Source organism: Pseudoliparis swirei, chromosome 6 (genome assembly GCF_029220125.1).
Source record: "Pseudoliparis swirei isolate HS2019 ecotype Mariana Trench chromosome 6, NWPU_hadal_v1, whole genome shotgun sequence".
NCBI classification, from domain to species: domain Eukaryota; kingdom Metazoa; phylum Chordata; class Actinopteri; order Perciformes; family Liparidae; genus Pseudoliparis; species Pseudoliparis swirei.
The window spans coordinates 1,526,080-1,553,579 of NC_079393.1; the positions used below are offsets into that span (position 1 = coordinate 1,526,080).

Genomic DNA, 27,500 nt, shown 5'->3' on the forward strand with positions numbered 1-27,500 from the left:
TGTAATTGGGGGCGTAGCTCATTCTGCCAGATAAGTCTGATATAAATAGTCAGCTATTAGCACCAATTCATTAGACATCTTATTAAAAGAGCCTGAACCCTCTTGGTCTCAACACACACACACACACACACATACACACACAATGTGTGCATGAAAGGTAGACCCAACAGGTGAACATTTAAACTGAAAGATTTCACCCCGTTGATAACAAGAAGAAATTATCTCATAAAATATGTGCTAATTTAGATTAATTTCCATATTTATATATATATATATATAAATATATACATATATAAATATATAGACATACATATATCTATAAATATATTCTTATACATATATATACCAATATATCCATATACATACATGTATAAATATATCCAAATATATATATATATATATATATATTAGGGCTGGGCAACGATTAAAATTTTTAATCGCGATTAATCGCATGATTTCCCTGATTAATCACGATTAATCACGATTAATCGCATTTGTATACGCAAAATCCAATAATTAATTCAAAAGTAGTGTATAGCGCACTTCTATTTGAAATGTTCTGCCATATGAACTAAAGTGCCATAAAATCTGTCAGGACATTGTCAAACGCAGTTATGCAGAGACACTGTGACAGAACGCTGGAGACTGAAGCTGGGACATGATCAAAGGCAGTCGTCTCGCAGCAGCGATCATCTCTGGTGCTCTATCTGCTCAGTGTGGTGACTTTATCTGACACATTCCACTGCTGTGCAACTTCAGTAAAGTGTCAGCATAATGTCTCTCCTCTGTTTTCATCACAGTCAGGGCATGTGAATGCAGAGCCCACTTCTCATCAATATAATGCACAGTCACTCCGAGGTCATTGTGGTTACAGAGTGATGTCCAGTGTTCTGCCTGTTTTGTGATATACATGCCTAAAAGGTGCCTAATATTTCTAGACTGAAATAATATCGGCATTATAATTATTATAACTATGAGGATTTTTTAGTTGCCTATTTTGTGGAGCCCCCTCAGGACTTCCATGTTGCCAGATTGGAGATAGTGAAGTATCGTACCAAAGGCTCAAAATGGTTGTATTTGGAGGATAATTATCGTGTATCTGGCACCCCTGAGATCGGTCGACCAATGACTGTTTTCTATTCTGTCAGCTCGCGCAGGAAGGTGGAACGTAAGGGAGATACCATTTCCAAAACTTGTAAGGGGTAAATACTAGTTTATGAAAACCCAGAGAAACACAAATATCCGACGAAGCAAAATCCCGGACGTTTTTGGAATCCCTGCCGGACGCATTTTGTAGGTCTCAGAAGCAGGACATGTCCGGGGAAAGAGGACGTCTGGTCCCCCGATGTCCAGTCGTCCCCAGTGAGAGCAACAGCACGTTGTGAAGCTGTCGCTTTGCAGTCCTCTCCTTTCATACAGCTCGTGTATTCTCCGTGTGACGTGTGTCTTGAGTCTCATACCTGCCGTCATTTGTTGAGATTCTCCATGTTTGTTAAACCGCGAATGACTTTCTTTTCCGGTTCCGCAGTAATCAGTAGCAGACTTTTACAAAATAAAAGCCTGTGAGCAACACACTTTTACAATAATAAAATAAATAATAAAACCTGCGTTAATTAATTGATGCGTTAACGCAAGATTACCGTGCCCAGTCCTAATATACATACATAGGTATATAATTCCATACATAGAACATATACATAGACCATACACATGTATTTAAATATATAGATACATATTAAAATTTCGTAACAAAAACGTATATCAACAATCATATACATAAATGCATTTATTTATTTATTTTCTTTACTCCAAATAAACATCAGGGTCGAGCACGCCCCCAAAAATAAACATTTCTACTCAGATCTTTTTTTCAGAAATGAGGTTGACTTTCTTCTGATGCGTCGACCAATCACGTCGGTCCGATTGGACACGTTCAAAATGTACGCTCCGGTGAACACCAGAGGGGTCGACATTTTGCCTTTCACAATAAAAGCCCGAGAGTGATTACCAGAGGGAACTCAAAGGAGCTTTTTCCATTCCAGCAGTTCCGCTCAGACAGCCTGACAGACGCTGCTCGGGGTCAACAGGACCCGGTAGTTAGAATCTATCAAACCTTCTATTGAAAAAGTTCCACGTTTCTGCCAGTGCTATAACGTATATTTTTGTATGGTTTGCTTGTGACGCCCCCGCTGAGAGCTGCTCCTTCCTCTACACATATTTTTTCCATCGTTTTATTTTGGCGTGACTCGAGTCGGAGGAGAAACGTCTGCAGGATGTTGGACGACGCTCCCCCGACAGAGCCGCGAGCGCTCTGCGATAAGACTGATTTATTCTGCTTTTCTCATCGCCTGCTCCTCGGAGTCGGGCCTCATTTCCTTCTCCAATTATCTGAAAGAGTTTACATACGAGGCTGTAGAATTATTTATTTTTTTCCATTTCAATATCAGTCTTTTTTTTAAAATCCACCAGTCCTTCTAGTTGAAACAAATCCGACGTCTGCTGGAAACTTTGTATGAATGTCCGTTTTATGAAGTAGTGAGAAACTGTGTACAGAGTACAAAGTAGAATCATGATATCTACGAGCAAAATTGTGGGTGGTGGAATGTAAAGTACAAGTAAAAATACTACTTCTACAGCTAAATAAACTCTTTGGATCAGAGACACAAGGTTCTCCCAGAGACGCTACACACACATGATGATCTATTAGAATATGATGTATTGATGTAGATTGAACAGGATATATAAGGAGGTAAAAACATGCAACAAACATAGTATGCAACAGGATTAAACATCAGATAGAAAATAAAAAACGAGTAACCTAGAGTTGACATCAGTCGTGTTTTAAATGCAGGACTTGCACTTGGAGTATTCTCAGTATTAAAGTTGATAAGCAGAGACTCGCCACTCTAATTTAATCAGCTGCTGCTTCATATTTATCCAGCAGAGAAACTGTAGCAGCGGCTCATTACGCAAATTAATTCACGGGACGGTTACATATTAGCTTTATTTCTCTTGTTCTTAATGGAGATTAAAATGTTTTGGATAAGGCATCATTAAGAATCCGATGAAGACACTGAATTAAAACTGATTCTATAATTCTTATTCATTCAAATGTGTGGACGTTAATTGCTTCTAGAGCTCATTTTGAAAATGTTTCGTGTCATCAACTAATTATTATTAATATTTTATTATTATTCCTATAGTGAGATAATCCCAGAGTTGAAAGTGTTCAACATACTCACGTGAGAAAACTGAAAAAAATGTTTTTAATTGAGATGCAGTTGTCACTGTAAACATACTCCTGTCTCGCGGTGTCCCACAGGGCTCGATGCTGGGCCCGGCTTCTTTTCTGGACATACAAAAAAGAGAAACTAATTTTTTAAAGATATTTTGTGTGTGTGTTAATTATGTGTAATAGTGGCATGGATGGAATGTAAGCAAGAATTAACTAAAAATAAAAAATTTGAAGTACTACTTTTTTAAATTTTATTATACTTTCCATTTTTACTTGAAATAATTAGATTATTTTTATAGATAATCAACCCATCAGTAGATAAAAGTATATATATACACTGTGTGTATGTGTGTATGTACTGTATGTATATAATTATTATTTTGCAATCATATTTTGTAATAATATTATAATAATATATCTATAAACAATAATTGATTATAATATCAAAATCGGCCTTTCTACATTCGGAGTACTTTTACTTTTGCTACCGAAGTAATTGTTAATGCTTATTATTTTGTATAGATAATTAACCAATCAGTGTATAACAGTATATATATATAATTATGATTTTGTAATAATATTTTGTATTAATATTTCAATGATATAATAAACAATGATTTATTATATGAATAAAATGGGCCTTTAAACAATGTTTTGGAATTGCATGTGGTTACGATAAAACACGGCTTGTTAAAATTGAATAATTTGGTGGACAATAATGATAAAAAACAACGTCGTTATATTGTGAAAACTACATTGATCGAATGTTAAAACTATATTGTAATAAAGAACGGTTTCCTTCTCTAGAGAGAATGTTTCTTGAAGCTGTCCTTCCCTTCCCGAGACCACCTTCTTTCCTTCAGTCTGGACTGTTCAACAAAACCCAATAATGTCTGCAGCATTTTAATCATATTTCACGACAGTTCACGCCCGGAGCAGTTCGGCTCGGTGGGGATCCAATTCGGGGAAACGGTGTGAGCTGAAACGTGCTCCTGCTTGCAGGGAAGTGGATTAACAAAATATGAAGAAAAAAGAAAAGAGAAAAGTTTTCTCCAAAATGTCCACCCTGAACTTAGATTTCTGCTGCATTAAGATATGAATATAAATGTCAGCGCAGTTAACATGTTAGCATGTTAACATCTAATATGTTAACATGTAAGCATGTTAACATATTAGCATGTCAGAATGTTAACATGTAAGCATGTTAACATGTTAACATATTAGCATGTCAGAATGTTAACATGTAAGCATGTTAGAATGTTAGCATTTTAACATGTAAGCATGTTAGCATGTTAACATGTAAGCATATTATAATGTTAGCATTTTAACATGTAAGCATGTTATAATGTTAGCATTTTAACTAGGGCTGTGAAACGATTACAATTTTTAATCGGGTTAATCACAGGTTTTTGTGGATTAATCATGATTAATCACATATTACCGATATTCTCGGTATATTTTGTGAGAACATAGAGATTTATGACAAAAGACGGATATATACATTTATACATTCTTCTATACAATGGTGCTGCAACTCAGCAGTTATTTAGCAGTTTTCTTCCATATGGAACATTAATACATCTTCATCCTAAACAGAATGTTTAACCCTCCTGTTACCTTTCGGGTCAATTTGACCCCATTCAATGTTTAATGTCGGTGTTCTTTGGGGTCAATTTGACCCCAGGCTGTTTTTCACTGTGTCAAACATAAGAAATATCAACTTTTTTATTTATTTAAAGGGCTATTTAGGTAGTCAACAAACAAACATAAAGTACCTCACACTTAAACTTGGCAAGCAATATTAATTCTAATAATTTTCTGGAGGTTTTAATTGCTGGGGTCAAATTGACCCCGAGGGTAAAATATGTTAGTAAATGTAAAGGTAACAGGAGGGTTAAACAGAACATTTTCTCTTGTTTGTCAACCATTAACTCCACCATGATACAATCTAAAGGCCTCTAGTCTTCCTCTAGCAGCTGCTGAGGCAAACTGACTGTGTGGGTTTTCTTCATGAACTGGGCCGTGATGAAAGGGACGGCTGGGTCACCGCTGCAAAGCTGAAACCTCACCGGCCCGGACAGGTGGACAGATTGACAAGTGACTTTTTTTTGCTCGGTCCCGATGCGCGCGCACGGAGCTCTGTGGCGCGCCAGACGGAGATCGATAAGTGTTAACGCAACGCGAAGAGACAGAAATGACATGCTGCTGTGGAGATACGAGCAACAACAGACGTTTAGTTTAATAAAAGAACAAAGACGTGCTATAGAGAACATGTCAGGGGGCGGGCCAATCTCTTTAATGTCATTGATCTACCGACACTACGCGCGATCGACTGGCAGGTCGCGATCGACGTGTTGAGACCCTGATCTACAGGAAGTAAAAGTCGTAACAAGGTTTCCGGAGGTGAACCTGCGGAAGGATCATTACCGATGAACAGACCGTCTGCATGAGAGCGGACAGAGTTCAGATTGAAGTGGTGGATTGGAAGCTCATTTTGCAAGTGACTTTTTTTTCGTCCCGACGACCAACAACAGACGGATTGGAAGCTCATTCTGCGCATGCGTTAAATGCGTTAAAAAACAAAAACTAGTTAAACCTGTAATTGAATTAACTGAGTTAACGCGTTATTTTTCACAGCACTAATTTTAACATGTAAGCATTTTAACAAGTTAGCATGTTATAATGTTAACATGTAAGCATGTTAGAATGTTATCAGTTAACATGTTAGCATGTTCGAATGTTAACATGTAAGGATGTTAGAATGTTAGCATTTTAAGATGTAAGCATGTTGACATGTTAGCATGTTAGAATGTTAATATATAACACAACATCATCTTTTGTGAACTTTTTTGGCACCTAGCTCTATACGGTCCTCACGTCTACGGACGATGTCATGGTCCTCACACACACACACCAACAAACACGCACACACACACACACACACCAAATCGTGTGGAGTCAGCAGGTGGATTGACAGGTCAGGGCAGGCGCCCTTTGTTTGTGTGAGCGACAGCAGAGCGCTGAGAAGTCAGAGTGCATGTAAACACACCGTGATGGGGAGACGGAGACGTCTGACCCTGAACGCCTCGCCGCTCGGCAGGTAAACATGAACGAAATGCTGCTACTGGTTTGGTAAATAAGTAAACAAATACATAAACAATACACGTGACTGCTGTCCAATATTCTAAATACATATCAACTGAATGTGCACGCGGAGCTCGGTGTAATATTTATATATTTATTTACAGTGTTCAGTTAAAGGCAGTTAATTAATTAATACACTTAATGAAATGATTATTTAAATATGTAGTCGGTTAAATAAAAATGAAGAGATACGGTAAGAAATAAATTAGGATCTTAGTTTAATTAATTTAATAAAGACATATATACGTATATAGGTATCTATATTTATATATGTATATATAATATATGTATATATGCATATATATTTATGTAAATATATGTAGAAATATCCGTATGTATATATATATTTCTATAATTGATATATATATATACGTATATATATATATATTTATATATACGTTTTCATACACAAACATATTTTTTGATATATTAATAGATTAGTTTATGATCATAAAGTCAGTTTGTTCAGACTTATAATATGTATATATATATATGTAAATATTTATATATATATAGATAGATATTTATATATTATATATAACTCCTTGTTCTCAATACCAGAAATACAGAACAAGTCGTTTCTCTAGAAAATCCACAATAACATGTTTTACAAACGAACATCTGAACATATTAAAAGTGCAGATGTATGTACTTTGACATCATGAACAGTGTTTGTTTCTGTGCAGCTTCAGCTTCAGCTTCTATACGTAAACTCTGAACAATGCATTCCTGCACCGAGGAACCCAGACAGGGTGATCAGAGCAGAGCGACGTCTCCAACAGGAACATGTTGTGGCCAAACAGCTGAAGGTCCACAGCAACGTTCTCATGGAGGAGGATTCACAGACACATCTGGGTATTGTACTCTGAGGGAAGCAGTACTTCTGTGAGTAGTAAATGTTCACGTTAGAAATACTGATAGAGCTGCAGTGATTCGTCATGATTAGTCTTCTTTGTCTTATTATGTAATAATGTGTTACTTTATTTATCCAAAGTTACACGATGCTTTACATGAGCAACAGGAATTGAAATATTTCAGGAAATTAGACAATTAGAAAGGGAATTAGATAGATTAGAAGATTAATTAAGAAGAAAATAAATAAACTGTATATATAGTATTTATTTAAAATAAATGCTGTATATATAGAATTTATTTATTCATGTATGTATAGTATTTATGTAAATATAGTACTTATATATCTATATATATATATATTCAATTATTTTTTTTATAATTCATTTATGTATATGTATATATATATAAATAAATAATACACATAAAAAATAAAAAAACATAACATTTGAAATAAATAAATATAAAATAAATATACGTAAATAAAATAAAAATATACTATATATGTACAAACTATATATATATATACATAAATAAATTAAGAGAGCGAGAGAGAGAGAGAGAGAGAGAGGAGAGAGAGAGAGAGAGAGAGAGAGAGAGAGAGAGAGAGAGAGAGAGAGAGAGAGAGAGAGAGAGAGAGGGGGAGAGAGGGAGAGAGAGAGAGAGGGGGGGGGAGAGAAACTGCAGATCGGATAATCAGACCTGGAGGCAGCAGCTCCACCTCCTCCTCCTCCTCCTTTTCCTCCTCCTCTTCCTCCTCCTATTCCTCCTCCTGCTCCTCCACTTTTTACAACCGGGCAGCCGGGCACCGACCAGCCGACCGGTGGGGCGACTTACCTGGCGGGGAAAAACGTGCCAACATGCCCGCAGAGCGGCTCCAGCCGGACCCGGGGTCGGTGGCTCCACTTCTGGGGGGATTTACGCGCACGAGCGGCCGGAGACTTCCGGTGGACCCGAAGCGCAGAGGGCTGTGAGCGGGAGTCCGTCGGGAAAACTGGGAAAAAAACTTCCCACGGGGAGCAGATTTGTGATTTCGCTTAGAGGGCCATGGCGCGGTGGAGGGGGCCACCCCGCCGCGCGCCGTGACGCGCCCGGGAGCGCGCGACCACGAGCCCGGAGAGTCCGGATCAAATCTCACTCCTTCTTAGAAAAGAAATCTTCTTCTCGGTGGATTTTGGCTCGCGCGTGGCTTTTCATCTCGGGAGATGTCTCCCGCCGCTGGTCTCCGTCCTGCTCCGGGTCGGACCGGGGTGGAGGAGGCGCAGTGAGGATCCGGATCGTCTGAGACTCCGTGGTTCCGTCATGCAGCTCCTCCGGCCGGCCTGGGCTGTGGCCGCCGCCGCGCTCGGCTCCCTGCTGCTCCTGCTCCTCCACAGCCACAGCCAGAGAGAAGGTAGGCTCGAGTCCCGCCACACACTGCGTGTGTGTTACCCGGTTTATGAGGACATGAAACTCGTACACAGCATGTTGTGGGGACCGCACTCCTTAACCCTCCTGTTACCTTCGGGTCAATTTGACCCCATTCAATGTTTAACCCTCCTGTTACCATTATATTTACTGACATATTTTACCCTTGGGGTCAATTTGACCCCAGCAATTAAAACCTCCAGAAAATTATTAGAATTAATATTGTTTTCCAAGTTTCAGTGTGAGGAACTTTATGTTTGTTTGTTGACTACCTAAATAGCCCATTAAATATATAAAAAAGTTGATATTTCTTATATGTTTGACACAGTGAAAAACAGCCTGGGGTCAAATTGACCCCAAGGAACACCGACATTAAACATTGAATGGGGTCAAATTGACCCTAAAGGTAACAGGAGGGTTAAGGGGACACACTCCGTTTCCTACAGGTCACTCTCCTGCACACCTCTTTATACTTAATGTTTAATATTTAATATCACATGTCACAACCGTTTAAACCCCGTGCCCCTCAATTGGGGTGACATATAGACATTGTAGTTAGCATTATAATAAACATGAGAAGATCTATTGATGTTATACTTCAAATTAAAGAACACAACTTGGGCTACTATAATCAGTAAGCCATTTCAACACAACTCAAACACCAACTAAAAGATTAAAATATCATAATCATAACTGTGTCAGGAGTTGTCAGCCCACTCGGAACGTTCCCGGAATAAGCGACACGTTAGCTCGGTGCTATCGGAAAAAGCCCAACGGCAAAAAGCAAGAGGACAAAGACACGAAACATGTTGACAGAATGCTTCTGCACCAAAGCACCGCACACGTACGGGAGCGCGTCGACACTGGGATCTGTGTGCACTTGTCTTGTAATGTTTTCATGTCCCGACGTTGATTGTTGTTGTTTGTTTGTCTGTCTCACCGTACACACCGGCCGCCACGTCAAACTATTCTTGTGTCTAAAGCAAGTAAATGCTTCTGATCTGGATGTGTTAGACCAGGGGTCCCCAGACTGTTTCCTGTGAGGGCCACATCACGTTTCCCTTCTCTGATGGGGGCGGGGTCAGGGGTCAGATTGTCACAGAAACAGTGTGACGAGTGCAGGGAGCCTAAATGTAAACATGTATTGTTTTCCAGAAAGCCACAAAACCAAATATTAAGAACCCTTTCCGGGATCTTCACAGAAAAAAAGTCAGGGAATAAATATCACTATTTATGAAGTAATAATAATTTAAAAATCATAATGCGTCTCTGGTATTGATCAGGGGGCGGGGCCAAATGTGGAGGCGGGCCGGATTCGGTTCGGGGGAAGTAAAGATCACCCCCCAGACCCCCTCTGGTCCGGACCCCCTCTGGTCCGGACCCCCTCTGGTCCGGACCCCCTCTGGTCCGGACCCCCTGTGGATACGTGTTCTCTTGCCCCCTCCTCGTCGGTGGATGAGATGTTCGGCGTCTCCGTGTGTTTGGAACGTGGGCGCCGGTCGCTTTCCGCTGCGTCGCCTCCGTGAGACTCTGCTGCGCAGAACCGATTCTGTGAAGGAGTCTGAAGAGTGAAAACTCTTTTTTGAGGCAATAGAAACCGTCTTCAGGTGAAATGCATGTGCAATGAAGACGTATAGACGAGAAAACCAGGGAAATTCGTTGTTATCGAGCGTAAACACAGATGTGTAACGTATTTATATACGTTTGTTTAAAAAGGTATAATTAGCCTGTAAATCAATCCAGAGCAGCGTGGCTGTGGCTTTACATTAATGACAAAAATACACAGGTCAGCAGCTTTTAAAAAAAATATTTGTACATAAATGTGAAAAGCAGGACACAATGTGTTTGGAGCTGCTCGTGTGAAGGATTCACGGAATCCATTTAAATGTAATATATTATGCTTTTCATGTTTCTTTAGCTTAATGAAGCACATTTATTCTGCAATTTAATTGCAATAATTTGATGCCGAAGGAGCTGCACAATGATGAAGATTTATAAAGGTCTGAATGCTTTGAAATAAACAACCACAAATAAACAACTTTCAGAATGCATGTTTACTTATTTCTTTGTTTAACATTTAAAAGGCGTGAGTCTCCGCTCAGCTTCAGGTCCACTGAATGAGCTCATGAGGCGAGAAAGATAGCGAAGAATGAGAGAAGGGGCGGAGCTATGACAGCTGGGGAGGTGGGAGGGGCTTAGAGGTGAGCGTGGCGCAGAGTGACGGGAGAGGACTGAAGCTGAGCTGTGACAATTTAAGAAGAAGCACAAGAACGAGAACAAGAAGAAGAAGGAGGAGGAGAAGAAGAACAAAAACAAGAAGAAGGAGGAGGAGAAGAAGAACAACAACAACAACATCAAGATGAAGAACAAGAAGAAGAAGGAGGAGGAGAAGAACAACAACAACAAGAAGATGAAGAAGGAGGAGGAGAAGAAGAACAACAACAAGAACACGAAGAAGGAGAAGAAGAAGAACGAGAACAAGAAGAAGAACGAGAAGGAGAAGAAGAATGAGAAGAAGAAGAACGAGAAGGAGAAGAAGAAGAACGAGAAGAAGAAGAACGAGAAGAAGAACGAGAACAAGAAGAAGAAGGAGAAGAAGAAGAAGAACGAGAAGGAGAAGAAGAAGAACGAGAACAAGAAGAAGAAGGAGAACAAGAAGAAGAAGGAGAAGAACTGAGCAGGTTTCACGTCACGCTGCAGAGACTCTTATTTTGAAGGGGAAGAGGTCTCACATCTGTATGTCTTTCCCCTCTTAGAGGATCTTTCCTTCGTCACAGGGCTCACGTAGATCCTGGAAAACATCCCATAATGCAGCAGATGAGAGTGTTGAGAGGAGGAGCTTCTCCAAGCCGCCTTCAGAGTCCTCAATGAATCCTCACCGCTCCGTGAAGTCGAGCGTCTCTCTGTTTATTATTCATGGGAACGATGAACACGGGGAATGGAAGAGGAGATCAGCAGGAGGAGAAAACACCAACATGAGTTAACGGAGCCGAGCGGCAGAGGGTGGAATGGGATTTGAATAAATTCATCTGGAAGAGGAACGTCAGCGAGTGGGAAACCAGAGCCCCTTCAAAATAAGAGTCTATGCAGAGAGAGGAACTCTTGGCTGAACTTTATCCTCAAAAAATCCGAAACAAATCAGAATTATATTCAGGGATGTAAATAACTAATAAATTAATGTCAACATTGTTAATTGGACTTTTTGTATTTTAGGGCAACTCCGTGAAGAGGATTTGCGTGCGTTATTATTGAACGTTTTTCTTACATTTGAGACAGCCGTTCAGCATTATTTTACAAATAATTCTATAAGTTGATAGAAATTAAATAGAAAAGTATTTATTTGAATAAATAATACTAATTAGAATACAAATAAAGTAATATTTCACAATAATAGAAAGATAGTTATCACATGTAATACTATGAGTAAAAGACCAATAATTCCTCATAGTTATAAAAACAAGAGATAAAACAAATTATATTGTAACTAAATGTTAATTTAAAATGTAGTTGCAGTGCCTCTGACCAGCTGTGCTGCTCTTCGTGCTCCCAGCCTGCTAATAATTCATTCATGACTTTTTATGAACCACTTGGTCGTCATGAGTCTCATGAGCTCCGAGCTCAGAGCGCCGCCGCCGGTCGTGAACCGGACGTCGTTCTTATCACAGCGAGCTCAGTGACGCTGACGACCAGAACCGGAACCGTTAAATGAATAAACGTATTGATAGATAGAGAAGGAGTCGAAGGTAACTCACATTCACTTCTTAACCTTTGAACAACCGTAGAGCTCTCGGGGGTCTGGGGTCTTTAGTGCTACAACAAACAAGCAGATATATATAATACATTCATGTTGCACATCAACATGCCCTGGTGTATATTTGGAGGGATTTTCTCCTATCAACCGTGACCAATTATTTTCAACGGTTTCTACTTCGAACACGTCTACCTGTCTCTTGGACCCCATCCCGACGAGGCTGCTTAAAGACGTTTTGCCTTTAATTGGCGGCTCTCTATTAGATATTATCAATGTGTCTCTGCTAACAGGCCACGTACCACACTCCTTCAAGGTGGCTGTTATTAAACCTCTCCTGAAGAAGCCCACTCTGGATCCAGAGGTATTGGCTAACTACAGACCGATCTCTAACCTCCCCTTCCTCTCCAAGATCCTTGAGAAAGTGGTCGCAAATCAGTTGTGCGACTTTCTACATCATAATAGTTTATTTGAGAAATTTCAATCAGGATTTAGAAAACACCACAGCACCGAGACGGCACTGGTGAAAATTACAAATGACCTCTTAATGGCAGCAGATAAAGGACTCCTCTCTGTCCTGGTCTTGTTAGACCTTAGTGCTGCATTCGACACCATTGACCATGACATCCTGTTACAGAGACTGGAGAAGTCGATTGGCATTTCAGGCACGGCACTAATTTGGTTTAAATCCTATTTATCAGATCGATCTCAGTTTGTATTTGTAAACGATGACGCCTCGATAACCACCAACGTTAATCACGGAGTTCCACAAGGTTCTGTGCTTGGACCAATTTTATTTACCTTATACATGCTTCCTTTGGGCAATATTATCAGGAAACACTCCATAAACTTTCATTGTTATGCAGATGACACTCAACTATATTTATCGATAAAACCAGAGGAGAGCAACCAACTCTGTAAAATTCAAGCATGTCTTAAAGACATAAAAACATGGATGACCTGCAACTTCTTGATGTTAAACTCAGACAAAACCGAAGTAATTTTAATCGGCCCTGAGCACCTCAGAGATCAATTATCTGGTGATGTGGATTCTGTAGACGGCATTGCCCTGGCATCCAACACCACTGTAAAGAATCTTGGCGTTATCTTTGATCGGGACTTGTCCTTTAACTCCCACGTAAAGCAAATCTCAAGGACTGCATTCTTTCATCTACGTAATATTTCAAAATCAGGCACATCTTGTCTCAAAAGATGCAGAAAAATTGGTTCACGCGTTCGTTACTTGAGACTGGATTACTGCAACTCCTTATTAGCAGGCTGCTCTAATAAATCTCTTAGGTCCCTCCAGTTGATCCAGAATGCTGCAGCTCGTGTTCTCACTAAAACTAAGAAAAGAGATCACATCACTCCTGCACTAGCTGCTCTGCACTGGCTCCCAGTAAAATCAAGAATCACTTTTAAAATTCTTCTCTTAACCTACAAAGCCTTGATTGGTGATGCTCCATCATATCTTAAGGAGCTTGTCGTACCATATTGCCCCACTAGAGAGCTCGCTCACTAAATGCGGGACTACTTGTAGTTCCTAGAGTCTTAAAAAGTAGAATGGGAGCCAGAGCCTTTAGTTATCAAGCTCCTCTTTTATGGAACCAGCTTCCAATTTCAGTCCGGGAGGCAGACACAGTCACCTCGTTTAAGAGTAGACTTAAGACCTTCCTCTTTGACAGAGCTTATAGTTAGGGCTGAATCAGGTTTGCCCTGGTCCAGCCCCTTGATATGCTGCTATAGGCTTATAGCTGCCGGGGACGTTTAGGATGCACTGAGTACCTATCTCCTCTTTTTCTCTCCTTAAGGATGAATTTTCATCTCTCAATCACACGTTACTAACTCTGCTTTCTCCCGGAAGTCCTTTTGACTTTACGTCTCATGGGGTCATCGGACCCTATGAGACGGCATAGATCCTATCTGCCTGATGGATCGTCTGGGTCGTGGAATTCCTGCTCATGACTACGCCACTGTCCTGTTGAGACTCCGCCCTCCTCCTCCCCACCGCCATCTGCCTGATGGATCGTGGAGGTCTCCATCGTGGAATATGCCTACTATGAACTATTCATACACTCTGTCATATTCATTGAATGTATTTTAACTCTAAATCTGTCCTTCTGTACACATTACATCTATTGCATCTGTCCATCCTAGGAGAGGGATCCTCCTCTGTTGCTCTCCTCCAGGTTTCTTCCCTTTTTTTCCCCCTGAAGGGTTATTTGGGAGTTTTTCCTGGTCCGATGTGAGGTTTTGGGGCAGGGATGTCTATGTGTACAGATTGTAAAGCACTCCGAGACAAATTTGTAATTTGTGAAATTGGGCTATACAAATAAACTGAATTGAATTGAATTGAAGTTAGCGAGCGGCGTCTGTGACATCATCCATTTCTCGATGACTACACAAAGCTCCGGGCGGCTCGGAGGGTTCAGGGTGCTGATATGGAAAAGGGGGCGGACCTGCGATGATGGCGCCTGCTCCTTAAAGTTAAGATATGTGGCGGTGATGGCGGCGGTGGAACGGAACGTCCAAAACGTCCAAAACGAACTTTATTCTTTGATAAAGCACGACAGCTCACGCGTAAGCAACCGTCGACTGGAGAAACCTTCAACCAACAGCTCCTCGTTTCCTGAATCTAAAAACGACATCGCTCATTCGTAGCCAGACGAAAGCGCCGTGATTCGTAGATATCACTGAAAAAAATGATGTCATCCACGTAATCGTGGACGTCAGATTTCTACGCAGGATGGAAGGAAACGGAGCCTTTTGGTTATTTCTCGATGTGCAATAACGACGTTCGTCTTTCATTGAAGACTCTCGTGTACTTTCCTCGCCGTCGGGTCAGTCCTTCCGCTGGCTGTGTGTGTGTGTGTGTGTGCGCTGGACGTCCATCCTGCCTGACCTTTGACCTTTGTGTTAGATGTGATCACGTACAGAGGAGTGACGGTTGGGGTGTCCTCTCGGTACCTCGTGTAGCTGTCGCCAGATGTGAAGCTCGAACACGTTCCACTGTGACCTTTGAGCCTTTAAAGAGGAAGGTACTGAAGTCATTACAGGGAGGAGGAGGAAGAGGAGGAAGAGGAAACCATCATGACAGCAGCTCTCCGACAGAGATGAGAGGGTTCATGCGCTCCATGTAGCCGGGAGGCTAACAGGAGGGGGAGGACACATCAGACGCGTTCATGCTGTCAGATGTGATTATGAGCTTCATTAGAGAGTCTCACCCCGTTGGGTCACATCTTTCACCAAATAAAAGCAGCAAAACTACAACCGGGGAAATGTGCAACTACAAATGAATTGAAAAGGCACTTAAAGTATGAAAAGTAAATGTACTTGTGCAGTAAAATGCTCCCTGAGTGTTTTACACTTCATTCTTCAGTTTATCATAAACATTCATGACACGAAGGAACACTTCATCCTCCAGTTTATCATAAACATTCATCACATGAAGGAACACTTCATCTTCCAGTTTATCATAAACATTCATCATCACATGAAGGAACACTTCATCCTCCAGTTTATCATAAACATTCATCATCACATGAAGGAACACTTCATCCTCCAGTTTATCATAAACATTCATCATCACATGAAGGAACACTTCATCCTCCAGTTTATCATAAACATTCATCATCACATGAAGGAACACTTCATCCTCCAGTTTATCATAAACATTCATCATCACATGAAGGAACACTTCATCCTCCAGTTTATCATAAACATTCATCACATGAAGGAACACTTCATCCTCCAGTTTATCATAAACATTAATCACATGAAGGAACACTTCATCCTCCAGTTTATCATAAACATTCATCATCACATGAAGGAACACTTCATCCTCCAGTTTATCATAAACATTCATCACATGAAGGAACACTTCATCCTCCAGTTTATCATAAACATTCATCATCAGATGAAGGAATGCTTCATCCTTCAGTTTATCATAAACATTCATCATCACATAGAGGAACACTTCATCCTCCAGTTTATCATAAACATTCATCACATGAAGGAACACTTCATCCTCCAGTTTATCATAAACATTCATCACATGAAGGAACACTTCATCTTCCAGTTTATCATAAACATTCATCATCACATGAAGGAACACTTCATCCTCCAGTTTATCATAAACATTCATCATCACATGAAGGAACACTTCATCCTCCAGTTTATCATAAACATTCATCACATGAAGGAACACTTCATCTTCCAGTTTATCATAAACATTCATCATCACTTCATCAAGAGAAGTAAAGTCATTATATAGACTTCGATACAACCAGAGGAGTCGCCCCCTGGTGGTCAGGAGAGAGAATGCAGCTTTAATACATGAAGCATATACTTCTATACAACCAGAGGAGTCGCCCCCTGGTGGTCAGGAGAGGGAATGACAGTTGTATGACGCTTGGCTTCTTTATGGCGCTGACAAAAAGCTCAGGTTACATTCATGATGTTTGCATCTTGTCCAAAGGGTTTTCTCTGTCTATCAACGCCGCTGTTGGCCTCCACTGGTCATGTGACCGTGACCTCGAGGCTCAAGTGTCTCCATCGCCGCTTCCCGGAGGTCCGTTGGACCGTTCCAGGCGTCAGTTCCTCTGCTGTCGGCGCCGTTCTTCCCGCTCTGAGCGCCGCTGCCCTCCGTCGTCCTGAAGAACCGCTCCCTCTGTTCTCCTGACTCCGAGGTCCTGGTCCTTTCTGGAGAGGCGGGGCGGTCATGGGCTCTATTGATGATGGCTCATCGGCATGCAGGGGGGGCTCCCGCCGTCCCCACGGCAACCGAATACACCTCCTGTCCCCTCCGATTCACCCCAATATTCACCCCTCCATCATCCAGCCCTTTTGTCAGCGATGCCGTCGCAGCAGGAACAGAGTCACATGTCTTGAGTTCCTAAGTTCCTCCTCAAACGGTTTTGATCTGTTCAATCTGACTTTGGGTTTTCAGAGGCCGTTCCCAGGTGTTCCGGTGTCGCACCCTCAGGAGGTTTTAATCTGTTCTTGAAGAGTTGTAAGAAGTCTGGAGAAGACTGCAGTGGTGTTTCAGAAAGGTAGAACGGAGGCATCGTCATTCTCTGGAAAGGTTTCGGCTTTCTTTGAAGAGGCTGTCCTGGAGGAGGTTAAAGGGAGGGAAGGTTCCAGCGCAGTCGTGTTTGCTTTCAAACAACCCAAGTCCACCTCTTGGTGTCAGCCCGGTTGTTTTGGACCCGCCAGAGTACGATGACTGCACTCACAACCGCTCCAGAGGAAGAGCTCTGTGGTCTTGCTGGGTCGGGTCTCATGGCCCCTGCAGGAGGCTCTTGGGAAGCTTTCAGACTTCCCTGACGAGGTCGTGGAGTCAGATGAAAAGCTGTTAGCTGTCTGGAGGTTTTCAGCGTCACTGAGGATATTTTGGCAGTCCTTCATGAAGTTAAAGAGGTTCTCAAAAGACCGAAAAGAAGATGTTCAAGGACCTTTTGAAGATGTAGATCGTCGCGGTGGTTCCAGACGTCTTTGAAGAGGCTGTCGGGGTCATTGAGGAGTTCCAGAGGAGCTCATGTCTGGAGACGGTGTTATCGCTGCTGTGGTTTATTAAACACGGGTTCTCATTTAAAGAACTAAGCTTGACGAAATCTATGTTTACATATTCAAATGTGCAATTTCAGAAAAAATATGATGAATAGATAATGGTCTCAATGTAGGTAATGTACCTTTCATGGTGATGTCTATCAGTTAAGAGTCGGACACGATTCACCCCGAGATGTCTGCCGTCAACAGGCGCCCGTCAGCCAATCAGAGGGCAGGATTCTGTTTCTATGGCAGCTGCGGTGTCAGTCAAAACGCCGAGCGGGTTCATGAAAGCTCGTCAGCAGGAGTCGGGGGGGATTGTTCTCACGTCTCACTTCGATCACTTTCCTCAGAGTTGGAGTCTTTCTGCACACAGAACAGAACGCATTCGCCCAAAACTCAGAATCAACCGCTTTTCATCGTTTCTGTGAACTGAACCAAATTCTGTCGTCTCTGAAGAAACAGAACAAACATCGTTCAACTTCCTGTCGGTCTGTGGACCGGTTTCCAACAGCAGCAGCTCATCTCCTGTGACACCAACGAAGCAACAAAAGAAAAGAGTTTGCCGGTTTAGAAGACAGCGAGAAAAAAGCATTTTCTAAAACACTTGCTAACGGGAAGATGTGCGTTTTTAAGAGATAATAAATTCAAGTGAGCTCGAGTCAAAGATTCAGCACAAGATAAAGTCCAAGGACTGAAGCTTTGATGGGATTATATCCAAGAAACATAACAGGAGGAGACAGACAATGGGCTCTCATTCGTGGTCATTAGACACGCCGTTGGTCGCCGCCATAGTTAGCTCGTCTTAGAGCGGCGTGGAGTTAGCATCCGGCCAACTGGCCACTGCTTCTCCACTGTAACCAGTGGAGCAGTAAAGCACGGTGTCAATATAAAGCTAGCTGGCTAACTAGTGGCCAGCTTGTTAGTTAGCTCGCTGGCTAACTAGTGGACAGCTTGCTAGTTAGCTAGCTGGCTAACTACCGGAAAGCTTGCTAGTTAGCTAGCTAGCTTGCTAATTCCACCGTACTTTTTTCCTACACTGGTTAAAGTTTACACATTTACTCTTTGTAACGAGTGAGTCTGTGACTTTTTCGTAGAGGCAGTTTAGTTCGGACGTTAGCTAGCTCCGACAGTCGCGATGGCAACGGAAAACAAAACAAAATGGCCGCCGCCGTGACCGACCCGCAACGTTGGATTAAACAGGAATGTTTCAATGAACAGAAAATCAAAGGGAAACGTTGTAATTTCACACAATGTTTTGTTGCGCGTGAATATATGAAACCTTTGCGTTGTTGATGATGTGATGGACTTCCTGTTGCGGCCTCAGGTCAGCTGGCGGCGGGGACCTGTGAGATCGTCACTCTGGACCGAGACGGCAGCCGGCCGAGGAGGACCGTCGCCCGCCAGACGGCGCGCTGCGCCTGCAGGGCGGGGCAGAGCGCCGGCACCACACGGGCCGGGCCGGCCTGCGTCGACGGTGAGAGCCGAGGGAACGCCACGCGGTGGGGATCAATGATGACCGACGGAAACCTCCGGGGAAAGGAATTCGGAAGTTCCTTAAACCTGCATTCTTTCTAATGGCCATGAGGGGGCGCCCCTTCTTAGAAACATATCAGAATACATTTATTTTAAGGCTGTTTTCTCTAAACGAGTTCATCTCAGACTAAAATAAAGACATATACAACATTTCTTCCCTTAAAAAAAATCTTTCCCCTCCTCTTTCTCCTCTTCCTCCTCCTCCTCTTTTTCCTCTTCCTCCTCCTCTTCCCCCTCCTCCTCCTCCTCTTCCCCCTCCTCTTCCTCCTCCTCATCCCCTCCTCCTCCTCCTCCTCCTCCTCCTCCTCCTCCTCCTCCTCCTCCTCAGTTCACATCGTGTGGACTCGACAGTGGTGTGAGATGTCTCCGTGTCTGGAGGATGAAGGTTGTGACCTCGTGGTCGGTCAGTCGGGTTGGACCTGCACGCAGCCGGGAGGCCGAATCAAGACCACCACGGTGAGGACCACTTCCTGTTTACACCACTTCCTGTTTACACCACTTCCTGTTTACACCACTTCCTGTTCCGGTTTCATGGTGTATTTCCTGTGTGCTCCAGGTCTCCTGACAGACACTCTCCAGAGAACGGCCAGTTCCCATCGGCCACCGGCCGTCACGCCAAGCGGAGCATCCGCCGCCGCCGTACCGACCGTCAGCGCAGAGGGGCGGCGTCACTTCCTGCCTCGCGCTCATGAGGCGACCTGAGGAGAAATAGACTTTTCTGCAAAGAAAATGTTTATTATTTTCAAAAAGATTTGGAAGAATGAAAAAAAAGTGGATTATGAAAAGCTGCCAGATGGATTTATATATATATAAATATATATATATATATAAATATATATATATATATATAAACATATATATCAATATATATATATATATCAATATATATATATGTATGTAAATATATAAATATATATAAACATATATATATACATTTATATATAAATATATATACATCTACATATATATAAATATATATATTTAAAAATATATATATTTGTATAAATATATATAAAATATATCTGAATTTTTTTTCCGGCACAACACTTGTTTTCACGGACCACAGATGAACTGAACTTCGTACCATGTAAAGAACCGTCGTGGTGTAAACAGACGTGACGTAGCCGAGTGAGACGTGTGTGAGTCACTACATAAAGAGACGTGAGTCTGTCAGAGGAGTCTGATGTTCCTGTCGGGTGGAGAAGGATCTCCATCACCACAACACGGAGACAACATGCAACGAAAACTACGTCACAATGTAGGCGGAGCTCCCCGAGGCGTCGCTGCTCTTACATCATTCTTTTTATTCATTAACTTTACACCCTGGCCTACTCTCTACCTCTCTCTCTCTCTCTCTCTCTCTCTCAGCACCATGAGCGCACTTTGGACTGAGAAAGCAGGAAATCCTCCACCCTCCCTCCTCTCTCCTCCATCTTCTCTCCTCCATACCCTCCACCCTCTCTCCTCCATCCTCCATCCTCCCTCTTGCGGGTGGAGCGACTCTAACTCTGTTCTGCCAGGAGACGTTTTCATTTTCATCGCCGTGGCAACACAAAAACAACTTATAATCCTCTAATCAGATAAAATACTACGTCATTAAATCCCTGCTCCAGTGACGTAGCGTCTGGTTCCTTCATCATCACCTTGATATAAAAGAGGAAGATCTTCGTGTGAATGTGTGACCCGAGTGGAAGTGAGGCGGTGAACTATCTGACGGATGTTCTGCTCGCGCTTCAATTTCTCACTGAGCTTTAGAATAAATCATAAACATTCATCACATGAAGGAACACTTCATCCTCCAGTTTATCATAAACATTCATCACATGAAGGAACACTTCATCCTCCAGTTTATCATAAACATTCATCATCACATGAAGGAACACTTCATCCTTCAGTTTATCATAAACATTCATCACATGAAGGAACACTTCATCCTCCAGTTTATCATAAACATTCATCATCACATGAAGGAACACTTCATCCTTCAGTTTATCATAAACATTCATCATCACATGAAGGAACACTTCATCCTCCAGTTTATCATAAACATTCATCACATGAAGGAACACTTCATCCTTCAGTTTATCATAAACATTCATCATCACATGAAGGAACACTTCATCCTTCAGTTTATCATAAACATTCATCACATGAAGGAACACTTCATCCTCCAGTTTATCATAAACATTCATCATCACATGAAGGAACACTTCATCCTTCAGTTTATCATAAACATTCATCATCACATGAAGGAACACTTCATCCTCCAGTTTATCATAAACATTCATCATCACATGAAGGAACACTTCATTCATCAGTTTATCATAAACATTCATCACATGAAGGAACACTTCATCCTTCAGTTTATCATAAACATTCATCATCACATGAAGGAACACTTCATTCATCAGTTTATCATAAACATTCATCACATGAAGGAACACTTCATCCTTCAGTTTATCATACACATTCATCATCACATGAAGGAACACTTCATCCTTCAGTTTATCATAAACATTCATCACATGAAGGAACACTTCATCCTCCAGTTTATCATAAACATTCATCACATGAAGGAACACTTCATTCATCAGTTTATCATAAACATTCATCATCACATGAAGGAACACTTCATCCTTCAGTTTATCATCAACATTCATCACATGAAGGAACACTTCATCCTCCAGTTTATCATCAACATTCATCACATGAAGGAACACTTCATCCTCCAGTTTATCATAAACATTCATCATCACATGAAGCAACACTTCATCCTTCAGTTTATCATAAACATTCATCATCACATGAAGGAACACTTCATCCTTCAGTTTATCATCAACATTCATCACATGAAGGAACACTTCATCCTCCAGTTTATCATAAACATGCATCACATGAAGGAACACTTCATTCTTCAGTTTATCATAAACATTCATCATCACATGAAGGAACACTTCATCCTTCAGTTTATCATCAACATTCATCACATGAAGGAACACTGCATCCTTCAGTTTATCATAAACATGCATCACATGAAGGAACACTTCATTCTTCAGTTTATCATAAACATTCATCATCACATGAAGGAACACTTCATCCTTCAGTTTATCATCAACATTCATCACATGAAGGAACACTTCATCCTCCAGTTTATCATAAACATTCATCGTCATCACATCTGAAGATGGAGGGTTAGCGAACCCTTAAAGAGACAGTACGCACAAGGGGTCCCGAGGACAGGGGGACGTGAAGGACGAGGAGGGTCGCCGTGAATGGGCAAACGAAAGTGAGCTCCGGGGAGGGGGAGGGGCATGACGGGGGGGAGGTACGGACCGGTGAGACCCGGACGGGATGCCATTGGTCCCTCGGAGACGGCGGATGATTAATGTCGAGGTCAGAGCTGCTCGTTGGAGGTTTGGCGAGAAGGAGGAAGAGGAGGAGGAGGAGGAGGAGGAGAGCGAAGTGCCTCTATTTCCTAAAGACACTTCGCTCTCTGGATGAAGTCGGTGTCGCGTCGCCATGACACCCAGCAGACCCATGTAGAGTATTCTGAAACTGGGCACTTCGCAGATGGTGGAAAAACAGGCTTCCGGACGCGCATGGATTAAGTTATCAACATTTAATGGTAGGAAGTGTAAATCAAACATTCAAAGCGCTCTCTCCACGTGTCCCGGCGCCGGCTCCCGGCTCCTTCCGGGAGCACAGCCTCCTCCGCCGCCTTACCTGAGAAAAGAGAATGAATCTCTCCAAAACCCGGAGTCTCATACTCTTCCTGTTTACGGTCAAAACCACTTCCGGTTCCAGTCGCTTTCACAATAAGATTCCCGTCTTGGTTTTGACTGCATTAGTCACCTTCACAATAAAAGTCTCTTGTTATTGTAAGTCACTTCACGGAATTCAACCGGCTTCGTCAATCTATAATACTAACATACAGTCACTCTCATGCAATAAACATTAATTCTTGCCATTTACATTTTCATAGAGTAAACATTACCCCTATGCTTCATAATACATTAATAATATCAATATTCTCCTTAATATTGTCTTTTATAATATCTTTCTATATGTATTAATTTAAAATATAAGACCTCTGCCGATGTTATCAAAATAAACTATTACAACTTAACACCCACAATGCATCAGCTGTCCTCAAATATCAATTTTGCACTTGACTTCACACGACTGGCTCCCATCGAGGGTCCATCCATTGAGCGGGGGGGTCTCACACACACACACACTCACACACTGTAGTCACACCACAGGAGGTGGTATCTGCAGCGCGACATCCAGTATTCTAAGTATTCATTTAAAGTACTAGTACCCCCTCCTGAGGGCGCTCGCTTCTTTCAGCTTTTATTTTGAAAATCACGTTCCTGAGAGCCGTGAGAGTGAACCTAAGCGGCCAATAAGAGTTGCAGATTATTATTATTGTTATTCTTCTTCTTCTTCTTCTTCTTCTTCTTCTTCTTCTCTGTTGTTCCTGCAGTAACGAGCTCAGCAGCTGCTCGTGGCAGTTACTTTAATTAAGAAAGTTTCTCTCAGCCACTCGAACGCTTTTACTTTCTGTTCACGATGTCGAGAGAATTAAAGAACGATTAAAGAAACTTTACCCGCAGGAGGTTTGATCGTTTGTGATGTAACCAGGATGTACACGATGGCCTCTAAGAGTTAGGAGTCACGCAGACCAGCTGGTGTTTTCCATGGAAACTCTCACTTTTATTTATCAGATGATTTCAAAATGAATATAAAATCTAGTCAACACATTGAGGAGGTTATAAATAATGATGTTTATAGTAAATATTGTGGCTCAAAGGAAGGCCAGATTTATAGCTTCAGCAGCAGCATAACTGTTTTCAGCTGCTTTCACATAAAAAGGGTTTAAGGGTTTTATACTCCTCCGCTAGTCTTCTAAGGCGATAACACAATGTACCATTAGAACCCTGGAGATGGGCCTCTATACAACTCTGTAGAGCGTTAGGGTTAACCCTCTACACACCTCTGTAGAGCGTTAGGGTTAACCCTAACTTTAACCCTCTAGACACCTCTGTAGAGCGTTAGGGTTAACCCTAACTTTAACCCTCTAGACACCTCTGTAGAGCGTTAGGGTTAACCCTAACTTTAACCCTCTAGACACCTCTGTAGAGCGTTAGGGTTAACCCTAACTTTAACCCTCTAGACACCTCTGTAGAGACTTCATTAACACCAGAGAATAGTCATTACACATTAACTCTGTAGAGAGTTTATGATTTAATTTGATCTCCATTGAATAACACAGAGCTTTAATAAGGACGTTTCTACGTGACTCCAAACTTCTGAAGAGTGGTGTCTTTTTTTGAGGGCATGGAGACTCTTCAGGACCGCCTGAGACCACCAGAGACCTCCTCAGAGACGGATGAAGCCTCCGCAGAGTTCTCTCAAGTCCAGGTCCATTTAGACCTTCTAGACCTTTTAGACCTTCTAGACCTTGGAGACATTTTAGACCTTCTAGACCAGACATGGGCAAACTACGGCCCGCGGGCCACATCCGGCCCGTTAGGCTTTTTAATCCGGCCCGCCGAACTTGTCCAAATCGCAGCTTTGTTTACTTCCGGTGTGCGTTGGCGCGGAAAGTACTCGTCACACGAAACCCTTCACCGTGATTTGTCAATCCGTTTGTCTGTCAACATTTTGCGAAAAAAAACAACCAATAAACACTCAGTAAATCACAAGGGACCCGCCCACCACACAGGTGAAGCTCATTTAGAAACAGGCAGTGATTTCGGAGAGCAGAGGAGCTGCAGAGCCACGAGGAGGAACACGCAGCCAGAAGAGAGCCACTTGGACCGGGTAAGAGTCTTTACATCGTTACGTGTCCCGTCACGGTGTCCGTAACGTGTGCGCGGTGCTGACTAGTCTTGTATTTTACAGAGAGGATTCACCAGCGCCTGCAGCTCCACCTGCAGCTCCACCTGCAGCTCCACCTGCAGCTCCACCTGCCCGGCCAGCAGAGAGGTCTCGTGCCCCGGAGGACCACCAGCATGACACGATGACATGATGTTATTATAGTGAAGCCATATTGTAAATAGTCTGTGCCAATAGTTGTTTTCTGTTTTCTATTTCTCAACATGTATATAATGTAGTTTTATTTATTTATGTACAATACATATTTATAAAAAAATGTAATGGTCATTTTTTATTTGCACACAACCCATGAAGATTTATCTGCAATATGAAGTCATTTCTCAGTCCCATCTTTATCATTTTGGTGAATGTGTGATGGACCACATAATTTTTACTCAAAAAACGATAATAACAAATGTAGTTTTCCACATTTATTTACATGTATCTAGCATTGTATTCAGATATTTCACTGCTTTTGTGAACCTATGACCTTTGGTAAACCAATGTCAAACACCAAAACAGTTCGTCCACATGATTAAAGAGGAGTCTCAGAAGAGATATGAAGAATTTTTAAAAATCGAACTTCAACTTTCAGCTTTAGGGCCATATTTTCTCTTTCCACTTGTACCTGAGGACAATTGTGCCTCATTATATAGAGAGCTGAGACAATCCGTCCATTATTTTGTGGGGTTTAAAACAATTAGAAATTATTGAGCTTGATTATTTCGTTGGGTAAAAATATGTTTTGAATGTTGAAAGTGATTCCATTGTTCTTTTTCCAGTAAATGTCAATTTCTTTAACTTTGCACCTTCAATTGAAATGTATAAAAATCAGACGCAATCTCCATGTTTAATAAATTACATTGCGTGTCCAAATGCTCCTGGCCAGGCCCCTCTGTCACATTTTAGAACCGATTGTGGCCAGCAAGTCAAAAAGTTTGCCCACCCCTGTTCTAGACCTTCTAGACCGTTTAGACCACTCCATTGTCTTTAACCGACGCACCTGTTCAACAATCACTCGGCATACCTTTGTCTCGTCCCCTCCCCCGTCCTTCAGCGAGCCGCTGTCGGACCACTGAAGCCTTGCTCAAGGGGTGCGGCGGAGGCGGCGGGCCGGTTGATGTTCCCGGTGATAAATGATCGAGAACGCCGCGACTGACGCCTGCGATTAGCTAACATCCATCAGCGGGGAGCTGGCCACGCCCCTAGAAACTTCTTTATCTGGTTTCAAAATAAATGTCCCCACGTTACCAAAATAAATGTCCTCACGTTACCCAAATAGATGTCCTCACGTTACCAAAATAAATGTCCCCACGTCACCAAAATGTCCCCACGTTACCAAAATAAATGTCCCCACATTACCAAAATACATGTCCTCACGTTACCCAAATAAATGTCCTCACGTTACCAAAATGAATGTCCCCACATAACCAAAATAAGTGTCCTCACGTTACCCAAATAAATGTCCTCACGTTACCCAAATAAATGTCCTCACGTTACCCAAATAAATGTCCTCACGTTACCAAAATGAATGTCCCCACGTTACCAAAATGAATGTCCCCACATAACCAAAATAAGTGTCCTCACGTTACCAAAATGAATGTCCTCACGTTACCCAAATAAATGTCCTCACGTTACCCAAATAAATGTCCCCACGTTACCAAAATAAATGTCCTCACGTTACCAAAATGAATGTCCCCACGTTACCCAAATAAATGTCCCCACGTTACCAAAATAAATGTCCTCACGTTACCAAAATGAATGTCCCCACGTTACCAAAACAAATGTCCTCACGTTACCCAAATAAATGTCCTCACATTACCCAAATAAATGTCCCCACGTTACCAAAATAAATGTCCCCACGTTACCAAAATAAATGTCCTCACGTTACCCAAATAAATGTCCTCACGTTACCCAAATAAATGTCCTCACGTTACCAAAATAAATGTCCTCACGTTACCCAAATAAATGTCCTCACGTTACCAAAATAAATGTCCTCACGTTACCCAAATAAATGTCCCGTTACCAAAATAAATGTCCTCACGTTACCCAAATAAATGTCCTCACGTTACCAAAATAAATGTCCCCACGTTACCAAAATAAATGTCCTCACGTTACCAAAATAAATGTCCTCACGTTAAGATTGAAACA

At 41.9% G+C, this 27,500-nt stretch overlaps 1 protein-coding gene across 1 annotated transcript; it reads left to right on the forward strand.

The window, feature by feature from the left end:
• The first annotated feature begins 7,964 nt into the window (after positions 1–7,964).
• LOC130195926 (chemokine-like protein TAFA-5) lies at positions 7,965–20,245 on the forward strand. Its single transcript, XM_056417727.1, has 4 exons — positions 7,965–8,624; positions 19,261–19,410; positions 19,798–19,925; positions 20,026–20,245. Exons 1-4 carry the CDS (start codon positions 8,534–8,536, stop codon positions 20,032–20,034), a joined length of 378 nt encoding a protein of 125 aa, XP_056273702.1. The 5' UTR covers positions 7,965–8,533; the 3' UTR covers positions 20,035–20,245.
• Positions 20,246–27,500: the final 7,255 nt, after the last annotated feature.

Bases quoted from the DNA above. Each gene is read 5' to 3' on its own strand.
- LOC130195926 (XM_056417727.1), top strand. From the start codon at position 8,534: ATGCAGCTCCTCCGGCCGGCCTGGGCTGTGGCCGCCGCCGCGCTCGGC. The intron at 8,625-19,260 runs GTAGGCTCGAGT...TTGCGGCCTCAG, and splicing joins CAGCCACAGCCAGAGAGAAG to GTCAGCTGGCGGCGGGGACC. The intron at 19,411-19,797 runs GTGAGAGCCGAG...CCTCCTCCTCAG, and splicing joins CGGGCCGGCCTGCGTCGACG to TTCACATCGTGTGGACTCGA.